This window comes from Nyctibius grandis, chromosome 6, assembly GCF_013368605.1.
Source record: "Nyctibius grandis isolate bNycGra1 chromosome 6, bNycGra1.pri, whole genome shotgun sequence".
NCBI lineage: Eukaryota > Metazoa > Chordata > Aves > Nyctibiiformes > Nyctibiidae > Nyctibius > Nyctibius grandis.
In genome coordinates, this window is record NC_090663.1 from 30,905,022 (window position 1) to 30,919,630 (window position 14,609).

Sequence of the window (14,609 nt, forward strand, 5' to 3'; positions counted from 1 at the left end):
CTACATCCCAAAATTATTCAGACGTTTCAATTAGTGATTATAGAGAGCAACCTTTTATAATTAACACATTTTATTCAAACCTTTGAAAATCTTCCCAAGCATAGCTATTTTCCAAATGTTAAAACATCATTTTAAGCAGACAGATATTTCAACATGTAAGTTTGTGAAATTTTTACCGTTTCCGCATCCACGAAGACTGTCGGACATTCTGAACACAACATCATCACTTCCAGAGAACTTTTAAATTTTGTTCCAATGCGCTGTAGACTTTTGCCAAGAAAGCTGACTGAATCATTTGTTATAGATACAAACTTTCTTTGAATGGTCTAGAAATCAATCAGAAAATCATTTATTTTACATTGTATTTTACTACCCCTCCTCCTCTGGCTTTATGAAGAATTTCAGGGCAAATTTCTATCATGACAGCATGTATTTTTGTCATTAAATTACAAACTAACACATAATTTGCTCTGAATATTTACGTAACACTAGCTCCAGAAAATGCAGTCAAGCAATCAATAAATAAAACCAGCCTGTATCTATAAAGGCAATTATTCCTTTCACATCTAGGCCTTTAGCATCAGTATAGCTGGATGACTATCTGTCTTTATGCAGTATAGATAACAGTTTGATTCATTTTCAAGTGTTTGCGTTGCAGAAAATTATAGAGTTTCATGAGTCAGAATACGACCTGTGTAGCACAATCTGTGTCCAAAACTGCTACCTGCAAGGTTTCTACCTTCTTCAAAAATCAGTCCTATGTATATCATGTTCGATTATGTAGACTGTTGGCTTGGCCTAATACAACACTGCACTTTGCTATATATTATTTCATAAATCCTAAAAAGTTACATTAGAATGAAACTATACAAAAGATGATATTTACAGCTGCAAAGTTAAACAGAGTGTAGGCGCCAGAAGGCAAAACGGAAAGGTCCAGTCAAACAAGGCCTCCATGGTCTCATTTAATCATTTTAACCCTCCTCTGTACCCAGTAACAACTCCTCAGGAACATTTCTTTGCCCAGGCTCGAGCCCTGGATCACTATTGCCCCTTCTCCCAGAGTATCCACCTTTCCAGCTGACTAAGGGCTATCCTGTCAAGCCACAGAAAGTTTCACCTTTCTTTCTAGCTCCCTCTTTAATGAACACAAGAGAATATGAACTTCCATTTTACTACTTTCAGGAAATGAATGAATGGGTGAAAAGCAATTGCAGCTAAGCTTTGGTATAATAGAGAGATACTAAACCTTTGATGTCTAGATGCAGCAAAACCACAAAAATCTAAAACCAGTAACAGGAATTTCACAGCACTGTGGCAAAATGCTTAGTTCAACTAAAAATGGAAAATGGGTATAGATGCACAAACATGTTATTCCATGGATAAGGCAGAGTATGAATTCTTCACATGTAAGTTACTTCATGGTACTAACCCTAAACCTGCCCATACATATGGGATAAAATGCATACTAGCGTAGTAAAACAAAGTGAGAAATTTATTATGATATACCAAAAAGCAGGCAAAATTAATATTGGAGATATAAGAAAGGGTTGGGGTCATAAGGTGTTGGTTTGTAGTACTGAATCTGCTCTTAGCTCACTTGGCACATTGCCTGTAAATAAAACGGACTAATTGTGCTTCTTCTATCCCATAAGAAGTTGCAAAGAATAATGTACATCCACATGGTACCACTTTGAAAATGTAAAAACCCCACAGTTAAAGAGAGGCATGTCAACCTTCCAGCTTTAGTGGATCTCCTGGTGTTTCAAGTACTTCTCTGGAGGAAAAAACCCTTTGCTCACAAGACAGATGCAAGATAAATTCATTAATGTCTGTCATGCTGTGATCCCATAATGATGAACCCCACAGAAAACACAGGAGGAAGTCATTAATTCTGCAATCAGCACAGAACCTGGGTGACATTCACAAAATAAAAGAAGGGACACAACCTGAACTAAGAGCTTACAAGAAACACTGAACTGTTTCTTTGAGCTTTTTTTTTTCGTGACAATGAATACAGCAGATATTCCATGGAAAAATAGTGTATGACCATATACATTCTTTTCGGAATGTGTTTTTTTTTGTCTGCTTTTGATTTGCTTGCTAAGGCTTCTTGCTACCATAATCTTACGGCTTTTGCAGATATGGATTGGAAGAACAGTTTAGAAAGCAGGAGGAAAGGATTTCAGACAATTAACCACGCACTGGCAATTCACTGACCTGAAACAATCTTGAGAAGACATGAAATGTATAGACAGCACAAGATCCATCTGTATCTGACAGCATTTGATTGACATGGCAGCGCCAGGCTTGCTCTTCATCATCGTATGCCACTGGTTGGAAAGCTGCCAATATGGCAGAAAGAAATGGTGAAGGAGGTGGGGAAGTTTGTACTTCTGCGAAACCATCCTGTTCTTCTTCATCTTGGCTATGAATAACAAACAACAGAAATTAACTCCTCAGTAAATTTTTTAGGAAAAAAACCTCTTCATTTTAGTAAGAAAAAAAAAAAAGAACTTTGAATTCAGAATAGTGTTCTGTAAAATAAATAATCAATCAACTAAGGTAACTACGAACCAAGAAAAGAGTAAAAAAATAGAAAACCTTTGCTACTGCAATATAAAAAATTGCTTATACTCTCAAACACCTCCAAAGTTTATTAAAATATGTTATTTCTACGCATATCTACAAAGGGCTATCTGTTAAGTTATATATAGGTATATACAGCACTATATATATACACCACTCAGAAACTGATAACCTTTTCTTGCCCCCCAATAACTGAATTAACATTCAATTCTTCAAATTTTAATTCATCTAAACATATGGTCCACCAATATCTATAACAAATTCTAGCTTTCTTAAAAGAAACACCAGAGCTCATTTAGCAGTGTAGTACTATTTTACAACTGTCCTAACTAACATCATAAGTGAATGGAGATATATTGGAACATTTTAATTTTTATGGGCAATCAATTTAACGGGCCTTTGTTCAAAGAGCATTCTGCAGTCATACTTTTCATTAGGTACCAAACCTCCAATAAAAATATCAAACTATAAATTAATCAATGCTACTACTTAAAATCATTAACATAATTGTTAAAATCTTCCGTATTGCAAGGAATGAAACATTTTGACAGTTCTTGTATAATTGTACTTACGCAGCAAATATATGTGTGGTAGGATTCCAAGTACAGATAGTTCATTAAAATAATTTTTTAAACACATACCGTTTTTCTCTATAACAACTACCTCATTCACAGCAGAACCAAGTATGTCTTAAACAAGACTTACACATGTCTTAAACAAGAAGTGTGGGTGCTGTTTTTAGGTACATTCATTTTAGTAGCACAAAGCTCAAAAGCTAAGATGCAATCCTTTTGAATAATAAAGCAAAGCTTCAAAAAAAAAATTCAGATATTTTCTAACTACTGTATCAACCCTATAAATAATCACACCTCTGTCGCTCTTCAAGCTAGAGCTATGGGGTTTTTCATTTGTTTGCTTAGTGTAAATAAACTAAAGCCATAAGAGATTTTTCAGTTGCACATTAGGAAATAAACTGCTAGTAACTGGTACCAGCCTTTAATTCTTGCAAGTCATATTGCAGTAGGTTGTGTATGGGATTACAAGATTCAGTTTCTCTGTCCCTCTCCCAGTAGAACCTTCTCAAATGACTTAAGTCTTTTACAGCTCCTGTTGTGTCCTTTTCTGTAAAAGGCTCCTTAAATGATCTCTCTGACAGAACATGCACTAAGTCTATGTTCCTATATGCACTAAGTCTACATATCATTCAATCCAAACTTCTGAACAAATTTTAAGTATGAACAAGCCTATGAACAATTTGGAATTTTTTGTTTGTTTTGGTCTGGGGTTTTTGTTTGCTGGTTTGGGGTTTTTTGTTTGTGGTTTTTATTTGTTTGTTTGGGGTTTTTTGTTTGTTTTCCCGCCTTCTTAGAATGTTACCTTCAAGGGACCTAGGGTTTCACTTTAAATGTAACTCAATCAGCTAGGAATAACTATAACTTTTCCTCTCAATAGTTATTTTTGCTCTCCATATTAAAAAATGGAAAAATGTTATTTTACTTTAAAATGACTTAGAAATATACAAGAGACTGATTAACCGTAACACTGAAAATAAACCTTGTGCAAATCCAAATTCAAGCTGGCCTGACTCCTACAGGAGCTTTGTTTCCAAAAAAAAAAAAAAAAAAATTAACATTTTTTTTCCTGTCTTTGGGTGCCAAAATAGGTTCTGCCATAATTCAGAGCAGTTCAAGGGCTTTTCCATGTTATACTGCTTGCAGCTGGTGGCTGTCAAGAAAATGCTCCAAAAATCCTCTGACCTCTTTTCACATTTCTATCATATCGATGGTGATGAAATGTGCTAGATTTTTTTTATTCAAGAATTCTCATCTTTTCCTGCACAGCAGTTTTCCCTGTACCAGAAACAGCTGCTGAGCAAAGTACTGAGTTTATTTGCTATAACAGGCAAAACCAATCAACCATTAATTCAGATGTGCAAAACATCATTGTAGATACCTGTATTATGGGATTCATGGAAAACCCCACACCATGAGAAAGCTTGCTTTGATTCATGCACTGATAATATTGGTTCTAAGTAACAGAAATTACATGTTAATCTTACCTAGACAAACCAGAGAAGTCAGCTTCTTCTTCTTCACATCTCTCATCTAGCTCTTTCAAAGCAAGAGTGACATCCTCTTCACAGATAGATTCAGAATAGCTCTCAGGAGCTGCTGCCTCTGCCAGTTCTGGGGTCTCTTCCAACTCAAGAGATTCATGGCAGACCAGACAGTCTTGTTGTTCTTGTAGTAGATACGACCCAGTGTCTTCACTAGCAGTGCTAACCTGTTCATCCCTTACTGCTGAACTGCCTTCCTGTGAATCAAACATACTGTTATTACTTTTACTGCCAGAGCTTACGTATTCTTATCAGTTTTTATTATGGTAAAGTAACAGAGTGACAAAAATTTGTTTACAAATACTCATTTATACTTTCATCATTCAGCTTTTTGCATTGTTCACACAGTTTTACTTGAGCAAAGACAGGCAGTCTATTTGTAATGTTTATAACTTCTAGTTAACATTAATATCCTAGAATATGACTTATTATTTATAGCAAATACAATTTCTCAAATACACTCAATTAAATCTGTTAAGAGAACACTCCCAGAAAAGTATCTGCAAATAGCTTCAAACATATTTAGATCACAACAAACACAACCAAGACTTTCCTATTTTACTTTTCTAGGTAAGGATCAAAATGACTGCCTCATGCTTGCATTTGGGGTCAGCACAGAACCAGCATAGAACATTTCTTCTCCTTTCCGCTCTCCATTTTAACAAGTTTCTAAAGCATAACTGAGCAACAGTGTAACAGATGAACAATGGAAAAGGGACATTCCACTACTTTTATGATTTTGCTATTACTGTCAATATGGGGAGCTTTAAGGGTTTAACCCTGAATCTCTACGTGTAGGCTTTCAATCACTGGCAATTATAAAGAGACGGTGATTAACTCAGGTAGGTAATATTAGAATGACCCTTTCTCCCTTCCCTCTTCCTCCGTTAGCATTATTACACTCATTTACATCACTATATTGAACAGAGGAATTCAGATTTAGTTAATTTACAATGAATCCATTTGAAACCGTTTACTGGATTTTTCTGTGGAATAAAAATAACACTTTCTTGTACTTGCTGTTTCATAAAGGCACAAATTATCACAGGTTTGCATTCTTAGTCTGCTGGTCTTCCTCTACTGGCGTATCCAAGACTGGTCAACAAACCTTTGGACAGCCTCTAAGCATACACATCGTTTCACGGCTTTCATCAGTCTAAACAGATCCTCTGACAGATAAATAACTGTACACATATTAGAAAAGACAATCCAGCTTTAAAAAGAACTATGTAATTTTCTTTCACAGTGATCCTAACCTTATCTCACTTTGACTATGGTGCTCCTCAATGTGACACTGCTGTCATTTGACACAGCCAGTGACCTCACTTCTAATGCCTTTTTGTAAAAATTAAATCTGGAATTTTATTGTACAGAACAGCTATTTGGTCACACGGAGCAGCTGAGGCACACGGGAACGCAAGACAGTTACAATACCACAGCAAAATAATTTGGATTGAAGCAGTGGTCCATTTCTATTATAGATGTTAACGTATGATACAGAGCTGCACTGATCATGAATGGTAGATGTACATATGAGGGATACGCTTTCAGAAAATATTTAAGTGCTAATTTCTAGTTGTTAAATTTACAGCTAAGTCAGTCTTCATAGTGCCACAACGCCTGATTTCTGAAGTGTTCTGTGTAACGTTGGACATGTACTTACTACCAACATGAATGTTCTTTAAGTATATTAAAAATGCGATTTATACAGTTGACAACTCCACAGAACCCAAGGAAAATTACTTCTAGTAAACCATTCCTTCATAAATCCACAGTGCAAGTGAGTAAAATAGAGAATCATTTTAGTCAGAAACTTTCATATACTTAAGCTTCTAAAACTTATTGTACAAAACTGAAAATATTCTAGTAAACTGGATTGCACGTTCCCAACTGAAATGTGAAATGTCCTTTTTGTAAAGATGCATGCTATTACTGGGAATCAGCCAAATACATTTAAGTAAACTACTTAACTCTTCAGCATCCCTACAAGAGAAACAAGGAACTCAACTGCATCTAACCAACACACACACACGTTTTTAAATAATGGCTTCAATTTTTTTGATTTTACCTTCGATAAATTTTGATACATATTTATTTACATTTAAAAACATTTTGATAACTTACACTTGGCATGCAATGAAATGCCCGTGTTGAGTTATATATAAACTATACAAGCACAGGAGAAAAACAACTGCACTATGCTGCAAGTTGTGCAGTATAAGAATTCAGAACAAAGTTAGTTTTAATGGCTCCACAAATTTTTCAAAGTAAGTTGACAATGTGCATATTTTCAAGCTCATTCTGTTAAAAGGCATAAAGCCAGCCCTCCGTTTTAGCAACAAAATCTAACTAGACAGTTAGTTCTTGTAGAGAGATAACTTTGAGTGTTTGAACTGTGCTTGAAGAATACATAAGTATTTGACTGAATCCCATATTCTAACAAGCACAAAATAAACCTGGAACACATCACATTTAGCAACTGCATTTATATGCATTTGCAGTCTTTTTTTTTTTTTTATATAGCAGTTTTTTTCTGGATGCTGCTTAGACATGAAATTGTTTTACAGCCCAGTTTAAATGTTTTCAATATTTTTAATGGCATTGGTGCTTTTTTTGCATGAATGTTTTCACCTGGATTATCCCTTTATAAGGGGAGCTGCAGAAGAACAATGAATACAAGCATAAAGGCAGTCTCAAAAAAAACTACGAAAACGTTAAAATGAGTTACAGCTGAGAATGTACCACAAGCAAACAATGGAGAAGACAAAAGTTCTATCGTGAATTTCATTCTATAAAATCCCAGCTTATATATTGCTTCTCCCTTTTGAAATCTTAACATAAAACATCTGTCCTATGTGGGAAAAAACAATCCAGATGAAGTGTTCTTCCTCACCCAAAATTCTATTGGAACAAAAATGCATGTTGTAGACAAGCAGATGAAGCGCTAACAGAACAATCTCTTTGACAATCTAAGCACGGGTGCTCTACAAAAGTTGAGACAATTTATCAACTGCAATGTAATCAAACACTTTTTTAAAAAGCATATAGATAATCCTAATGGAAAAATATCAAAAATGCGTGTAAAAGCTGCTTTATACAAGTCATTATTACATTTGTAGAAGGTGAGGATTTTGCCACAGGAAAGCAGTTACCCACACTTTCCCTTTGTTGTACTCTAAGTATGTCTTTTATTCTTACAGTTACCTTCATTAAATGTTAGTTAGGTGGGTGGTTGGCCTGTTAATAAGAGTGATTTTCTAGGTAGCAAACAGGTAGACTGGAGCCTTTGTTCAGAAACCCCAGTCACTTGAACCAGTCAGTTGACCCTTTAAACCAAGTTGGCTGAAGACTCATTCTTAAGTGTAAACCATGCACTGGTTATTCAAATACACATAGGAATATGTTAATTTTCTGGAAAACTCAATAGAACTGTACGTTCTGTTAAAGACAGAATTAGTAGTGCTTGTCCAAATAAAAAGAAGATTGCCAGTAGTAGCAATAATTTTAACTGAAGAGATAAAAAGTCCACTTAAACCAAGCCACTTCAAATTCAAGAAAAAAAAAACAACATATTGAGGTTTTAGCTAAAACTGCTAAATATTGTAGGAACTGTAAGCAGATGAGAATTTTATTTCAAGAGTTTTTTTTAATTTTAAATTATTCAAAAGATTTTAAAAACCAAGAAACTGAAGTACTCACAGATTTGCAGGTGGCCATTAGCTTGAAATCTGTCTTGTTCCACACAGGCCTTTCCAAAAAAGTATACCACTAGCATCTGTGCTCCTTTTTAAAGGATTATTTAATGGAACCAACTGCTAACACAGCTGGCCTGAGGTTTTTACTCCCATATAGCACCAATCACATTAACCCAAAGAAAGACAAAAAAAAAAGGGGGGGGAGAAATCAAAAAGTATTTGAAAGAAAACATTGCTCAAGGATTTCAACCATATCAAGTAAAAGCATCTTGAATATTAGCCTATTTTCATTCTGCACCATGAAATGACCATTATCAGCCCCTCAAGAATATTTTTAACCTGTGGTAAGTTGCCTCAGTCCATCCCAAGTAGTTTTCATACTGAGGGAACATTTTGTAAGAACATTCCAACAGGTTAGAAATATTAAAAGCAAATCAAATAATCAGTGTAACAGATGAAAATTCAGTTGAAAAGAAGGCCAAAGTTGCTACTAAACACTAGAAGGAGCCCAAATCAGCCATGCACCAGCCCACATTTCTCCCCACCTCAGGCAGCTGGTTGCTAGAGTTATCTAGAGGAGAAGCCTCCAAACTTGGGGTCTCAGTTCTGATTTGAAGCACCTCTTCTGTTCCCACACTGCTAGTGGAATCTTGAGACTGAAGTGATAAACCAGCATGATCTGATATTGTTTCGTCTATGGCAGAATCGCTGTTTAACTAAGACAGAAAAGAAAGAAACTTGAAATTCTTCATAGTTTATCGAACATATAAATTACAGGGAAAAAACACATTGGTTTTGAAATAGGCTGTTTCAGTATGGTTAGCTGTTTGAATTTATTTACATATTATGAGTTTAACAGCTTTACACTAAAACCATCACAACCATCACATGCATTTTTGTAACATTTAACTCTGAAGAGAAGTTTGAAGTTATCCTTGGGATACAGAAAATTATTTCCTTTCTTGTTCTTAAAGGTCTTTGGCACTGGTGAAATGCTAGACTGGAAACACTGAAGAGCAGAGCTCTTTGTTATGGGCAACATTAATACAACCTTTGCCTGAAGTCTGTAAAGCGGCATACTATCCCTGCTGCTCCCCATCCAGTCAACTTTTTCCTGATTTCATTTATGTAACGCAGAGAGACTTCTGAGTGGTCGCATTCTTCATTTTTCTCAGTTATATATACACATGCTTCAAAATCCATAATTAGATTAGTAATTTCAATGGTTAAAACACCACTGAGGCTCCCATGGGATCACTTACAGCTCTTGTGTTTGGTTTTTTTTTTTTTTTTTTAGATATGAATCCACAGACACACGCTTTATATATAACATGCAATCTTGCCCTTCTATTTAAAGAAGTATAGTAAGTATAAAGACACTAAAGAGAATGAACGTTGTATTAGAATTATAAACCTGTTATGTCCCACCAGTAGGTAAATTAACTCTTTCCCTTCATTGGTGTTATGAAAAAGAAGGTTAGCTACAATAATTTAGTTCCTCTTTAGTTCACTTAGGCTGAAAGTGTGAGCCATGCTTATCCATTAAAAGTGCGAGTGAAAGCTTAAGTCCCGAAATTCCTTTCACAGAAAAATAACTTACCATCTGTGAACGAGACAATATCTGACTTGCAGTCAGGGCTGCTTCTTCTTCTGAAGACTCATCAGTATCTTCCTGGTTGTTCAAGTTCAAGCTGGGTGTGCTACCAGAGTACTGACATTCTTGAAGAGACGGCGTGTCTCCTTTGTCAATACTGTCAAGAGAGCGCCTACGAACACCCCAGTTGAAGTTGTCCATGCTTTCACCCTGTAATAAAACGTTTGCACACATATGTATGTACAAATTTCAACATAATAAAATTAATACACAAATGCAACACAGAAAACACAAGTACTGAATGCATTATGAACAGAGTTTCAATCAGCCCTTTAATTTTATTAAAATTTCAAATACCTTGTTAAATGATGTTTGTAGATAAATTAAAATATATGGCAAATGAAATAGAAATCTTTTGAATGTCGTCTTGGAAAGTAACTCAATATATAATCTAGAACTATATCAGTATCAATTTTATATATCTGACTAGAAAGTACAAACACACCACAGACAACAACAGATGAACAAGCCAGGGCACCAGGCTGCAACTTACCTGCAGCTCCTGGTTAGCAAAAAGGAAAACATATATAATTAGAAAGAACGAGGACAAACACTTAAAGATACTCTAGAACCAGGGAAAAATGTTTTATTACGTAAGTTTTGCCAACAGTAAAAGACTGATTCAAGCTCTGGAAAAAAGCTTTACTCAAAAACTAGTATTTAAAATAATTTCTCTTTCTAATGGGAGATTGAATAAAAAAAATAAACAAACTGACGACAAAACACTAAAACCAGCATGCTTATGATACATTTTCTCTAGCATAACATGTAAAGCAACTGTTTCAACAAACATTAGATGAAATTCTTTAACTAACACACATGAATCTAAACCGACCACATCCGACTGACAAAGCACCATCAACATTAATTATATACAGGTTGCAGAAAAACAGATGTCTTCATTAACTGTTTTACCAGCTACTTTGTGTCAAGTTTTATGAAATGCACCCTAAACATCAATGACTGGATCCTTTCTGTTTGCACATTTTAAAGCTGGGATACTTGGGTTTCAAACATCCAACATAGTAAGTGAAATCCATATCTTAAAAACACTAGTGTTTTAATTCACAAGTACAATAACAATCTCCAATTTTCTCAAGCACTTTGTCAATCATCAACAATTCATCTAAGTGAGATGGAAAACTGGATCCATTCACTTCGCCAGTCTACAGACAGTTCCGAAAATCCCACATCTAACCCCAAATGTGCAAGTATGGCTTCCAAAACTGCTCTAACAGAGTGAGCGTCTCCTGTGGTGAGTTAAGAGATCATCATGATGCGTTAATTATGCAAAGCAAACTAAACACTTTGTAGTCTCTTCCTCTAAGTCTTAGTGATTTGTTTTGTTCCAAAAAAGGTGAAAAGTTATGCAAAGCAAAAGAATACCAACAAAGTTCTACTTCCGTGGGCTGAAGCTCTTAAATTTAATCTGAATATTACTCAGATTTCAATGTAAAAGCCCCAGTTCATACTGTTGACATTTAAGTATTAGCAACAAAGAACATTCTATATTTTTGGTGCAGAACTAGGCAGCTCTTATATCAAGTGCACAATTTATATGTAATGCTCTAAATTTGTGTAAGTTGTACTTTTTCTTTCTCTTTTTTTTTTTTCGCAAGTATAGCATTACGTGTTGCATACAGGCGAGTAATGAGAAAGAAACCATCTTTTCTTCATTATGATTTGCTATTAAAGTAATACGGAAAATGAAGTTAAAGATTAACTTTGGCAAAGTTTTCAGCTTTTGGCATCCTACCTGCAAAGCCCCTTCTAGTGTTAAAATATTTTATTACTGTTGAGCCTTGATTATTCTGAACTGTTTGACTACTTGCATTCAATATAGGAAATTTTAGCTGTATAGTGTGTGGTCACTTATACACAATAGACCATAACGAACCTGTACTTTTCCTAGAAGATGCAACTATTGGCTGAAGTGAAGCAATACACAGGAAGTGAGATAAAACTAAAGTATTATGGGAAAAAAAGAGCAAGATTTTGTAAAAAGGGCTAGATTAATCAGGAGAAGAACAAGCTGAAGGTTTAGATAGGCGTTCTTCTTAGTAGCTTGACTCATGACCTGCAAGGGTCTCAATTACTAATTCAGTATTTTGCATAGACTGTAACAAAAGCACTGAAAGAAACCACAAAGCATTTGATTTCTTCTCCCCAGTCCTTTTACAGTCCTACATTTAAGCTTTAGCAAATTCTGGACTGAAGTCTTTTCTTTATCCCAAACAAGTAACAATTGTTAACAGAATCTTTACTATTTCTCGAAATTAATTTTGTTTTACGTCCCCTCTCTCTTTTTTTGACAGGAGAGGAAGTGGAGGAAACGTAAGAACTGCAACAAACCAGACATAATGTAAAAGTCAATGCAAGCAATTATGGTGACCAAGTCAATCGTGTATAATGAGATAGTGTTATCATACAGCTTGTAACTTCGAAAGCTATTCTTCATGTTTTCAGAATGCAGAAACGTACCAGGAACAAAGATTATGCTACTTTCTTACCATATTGTTCCATAATTAAGTCTGCTACTGCATCATACCCAGGTATTCATCCTGTCAGTGGCTTATACTGTCATACCACTTCATTTTCAGATTAAGTCACTTTACCTTCCTAAAAAAATCCTAAACCTCCTGCAAAAAACACCCAACAATTTGCCACAACTTAACACTGCAAAGTTTGTCACACGGGCTTCTTTATCGTGCAAGTTAAGTTCAATCATGTCATAAATTCTTCCCAATTGGATTAGTTAGAAGAGCTGCCAATTCCTTAGAATTGCACCAACATAACCTAATTTTTAAAATGTTCTCAAATGGAAATACACAGAAGAAATCCCAAGGTCTCACCTCTGCATCTTCCAATTCAACATCTAAAAAGTCAAAGTCTTTAAAAACTCCAAATTGTTGTTCACTGGTATTGTCTTCTACAGCCACTTCCTCCTCTTGAATCACTTCTTCTGTTGCTGAAATAAGACTAGTTTGTTGATCTCCAACTTCCAAGTCTTCATTAGAAGAAAACACAACCTGAAGATATGGGTAAAAATAGAAATAAAAACTTCCAACTTCTGTAATTCCAAGAGACAGCTATCCTGCTTCCCGCAATTTAATGGCATTAGTGGCAGTTAGCTTAACACTATAATGATAATACTAGGGCAAGTGCAGACTGCAATTGGTTTCAAGAGTAGTCGGATTTTAAACTACATCTTTAAACTAGTGATACCATTCTCTCCTTAATGTAAATGAGAGCAGCAAAGGTACAAATAAAGAGAAAAATATACCCCTGAACCTTCATTTTCATAACCACAATATTAGTCAAACTTAAGAACACAAAAATCCATCATAATAATCATCTACATGACACAGCCCACATTATTTTTGCCTACCAATTTCTGTGGAAGGACTGTATACCTTTAAAAAGGCATCCAATGCTGGCTTCCATTGATGATAATCTCTACAAATTACAATTTGCTGTTTATTTCCATTTGAATTTTTAAAAATCTCTTCAGTTTCAGCTTTCAGGCATCTGATTTTATTTATTTTAACCATCTCCACTAGATTAAAGATCCACCTCCCATCGATATTTTTCCCCAGCTAAGAACTTCTATGTCACAATAAAAACCAATATTCTACATGATAACCAAGGTAGGCTGCTCGCTTTATTTTAAAAGCTCTTAATGTCATCACCACCATTAAGCTCAGTATGCCAGTGGGGGTCTTTTCTGTACCGTACACAGAAGTAACACCATCGGCCTATTTTTACTCAATAGTTAAGACTATTGTTCCTACTGATACCCATGTTAGTTTGAAGGCATGTGATCCACTGGTTATTTTCAATGGATTCTATGGTATTTTCAATCAACAATTGAAAAATACAAAGAAACTGAAAATACCAATTCTGTGATATTTTCATCAACATCCATGCAGTCCTCAGCCAATGACGCCCCTTGTCTCTAAGGCGCATCTTATTTATAATGGACTAGACAGAGATTTACTCGAACAAGGGAGATATAGTTCAAGCCTCTCTTCTAGGCAAGACAATCAAAATTCATACATGCAACCTCAAACATACAACACGCTATTCTGGAGTGGCAGTGTAGTCCTGCTCTTCTGTGAAGAATGTAAAATGCTGAGAAAAAGTATTAAGGATTAGTCTGATCAACAGAGCTCCTTAGCAGTCAACTAATTTAATTTGGAGAGAAAATATTTGAGTTCTAATCTAAAGACTTTAAAAAAATCTTGTTTTGATAACCACATAACATGAAAATTAAAAATTAATCCTAGTAATTTATCTTTGCTTTAAAGCATATAGTCCTCTCCCTATAAGACTGACTGAAATTCACTGAGACGGCAACATTAGTTTTGGCTGAGTTTAAATACCGTTTTGAAACCTGTCTAGTAAAGAATGGTGCCCGCTGGACTTCTTGAGGAATAATAGTTAATTCATTACTTATGATCCCATCTCTTTTTAATTCTTCGACTGGATTTGTGAATTACTGAACCAAAAGCAGTTTGTCAAAATCCGCTCTTCATAACTTCACCAATACCTGAAA

At 35.2% G+C, this 14,609-nt stretch overlaps 1 protein-coding gene across 8 annotated transcripts in view; it reads right to left on the minus strand.

Annotated features, from left to right (window-relative positions):
- Positions 1-14,609, minus strand: part of FRYL (FRY like transcription coactivator) — a 184,742-nt gene that overhangs the window by 15,492 nt on the left and 154,641 nt on the right. For all 8 annotated transcript variants that reach the window (XM_068402595.1, XM_068402596.1, XM_068402592.1 and 5 more), the window contains 6 exons: positions 12,907-13,083; positions 10,001-10,204; positions 8,946-9,116; positions 4,649-4,902; positions 2,221-2,428; positions 177-326 (listed from right to left, as the gene is read on the minus strand). In XM_068402595.1, coding sequence (XP_068258696.1) covers positions 177-326; positions 2,221-2,428; positions 4,649-4,902; positions 8,946-9,116; positions 10,001-10,204; positions 12,907-13,083 — 1,164 coding nt within the window. The remainder of the gene's footprint in view (positions 1-176; positions 327-2,220; positions 2,429-4,648; positions 4,903-8,945; positions 9,117-10,000; positions 10,205-12,906; positions 13,084-14,609) is intronic.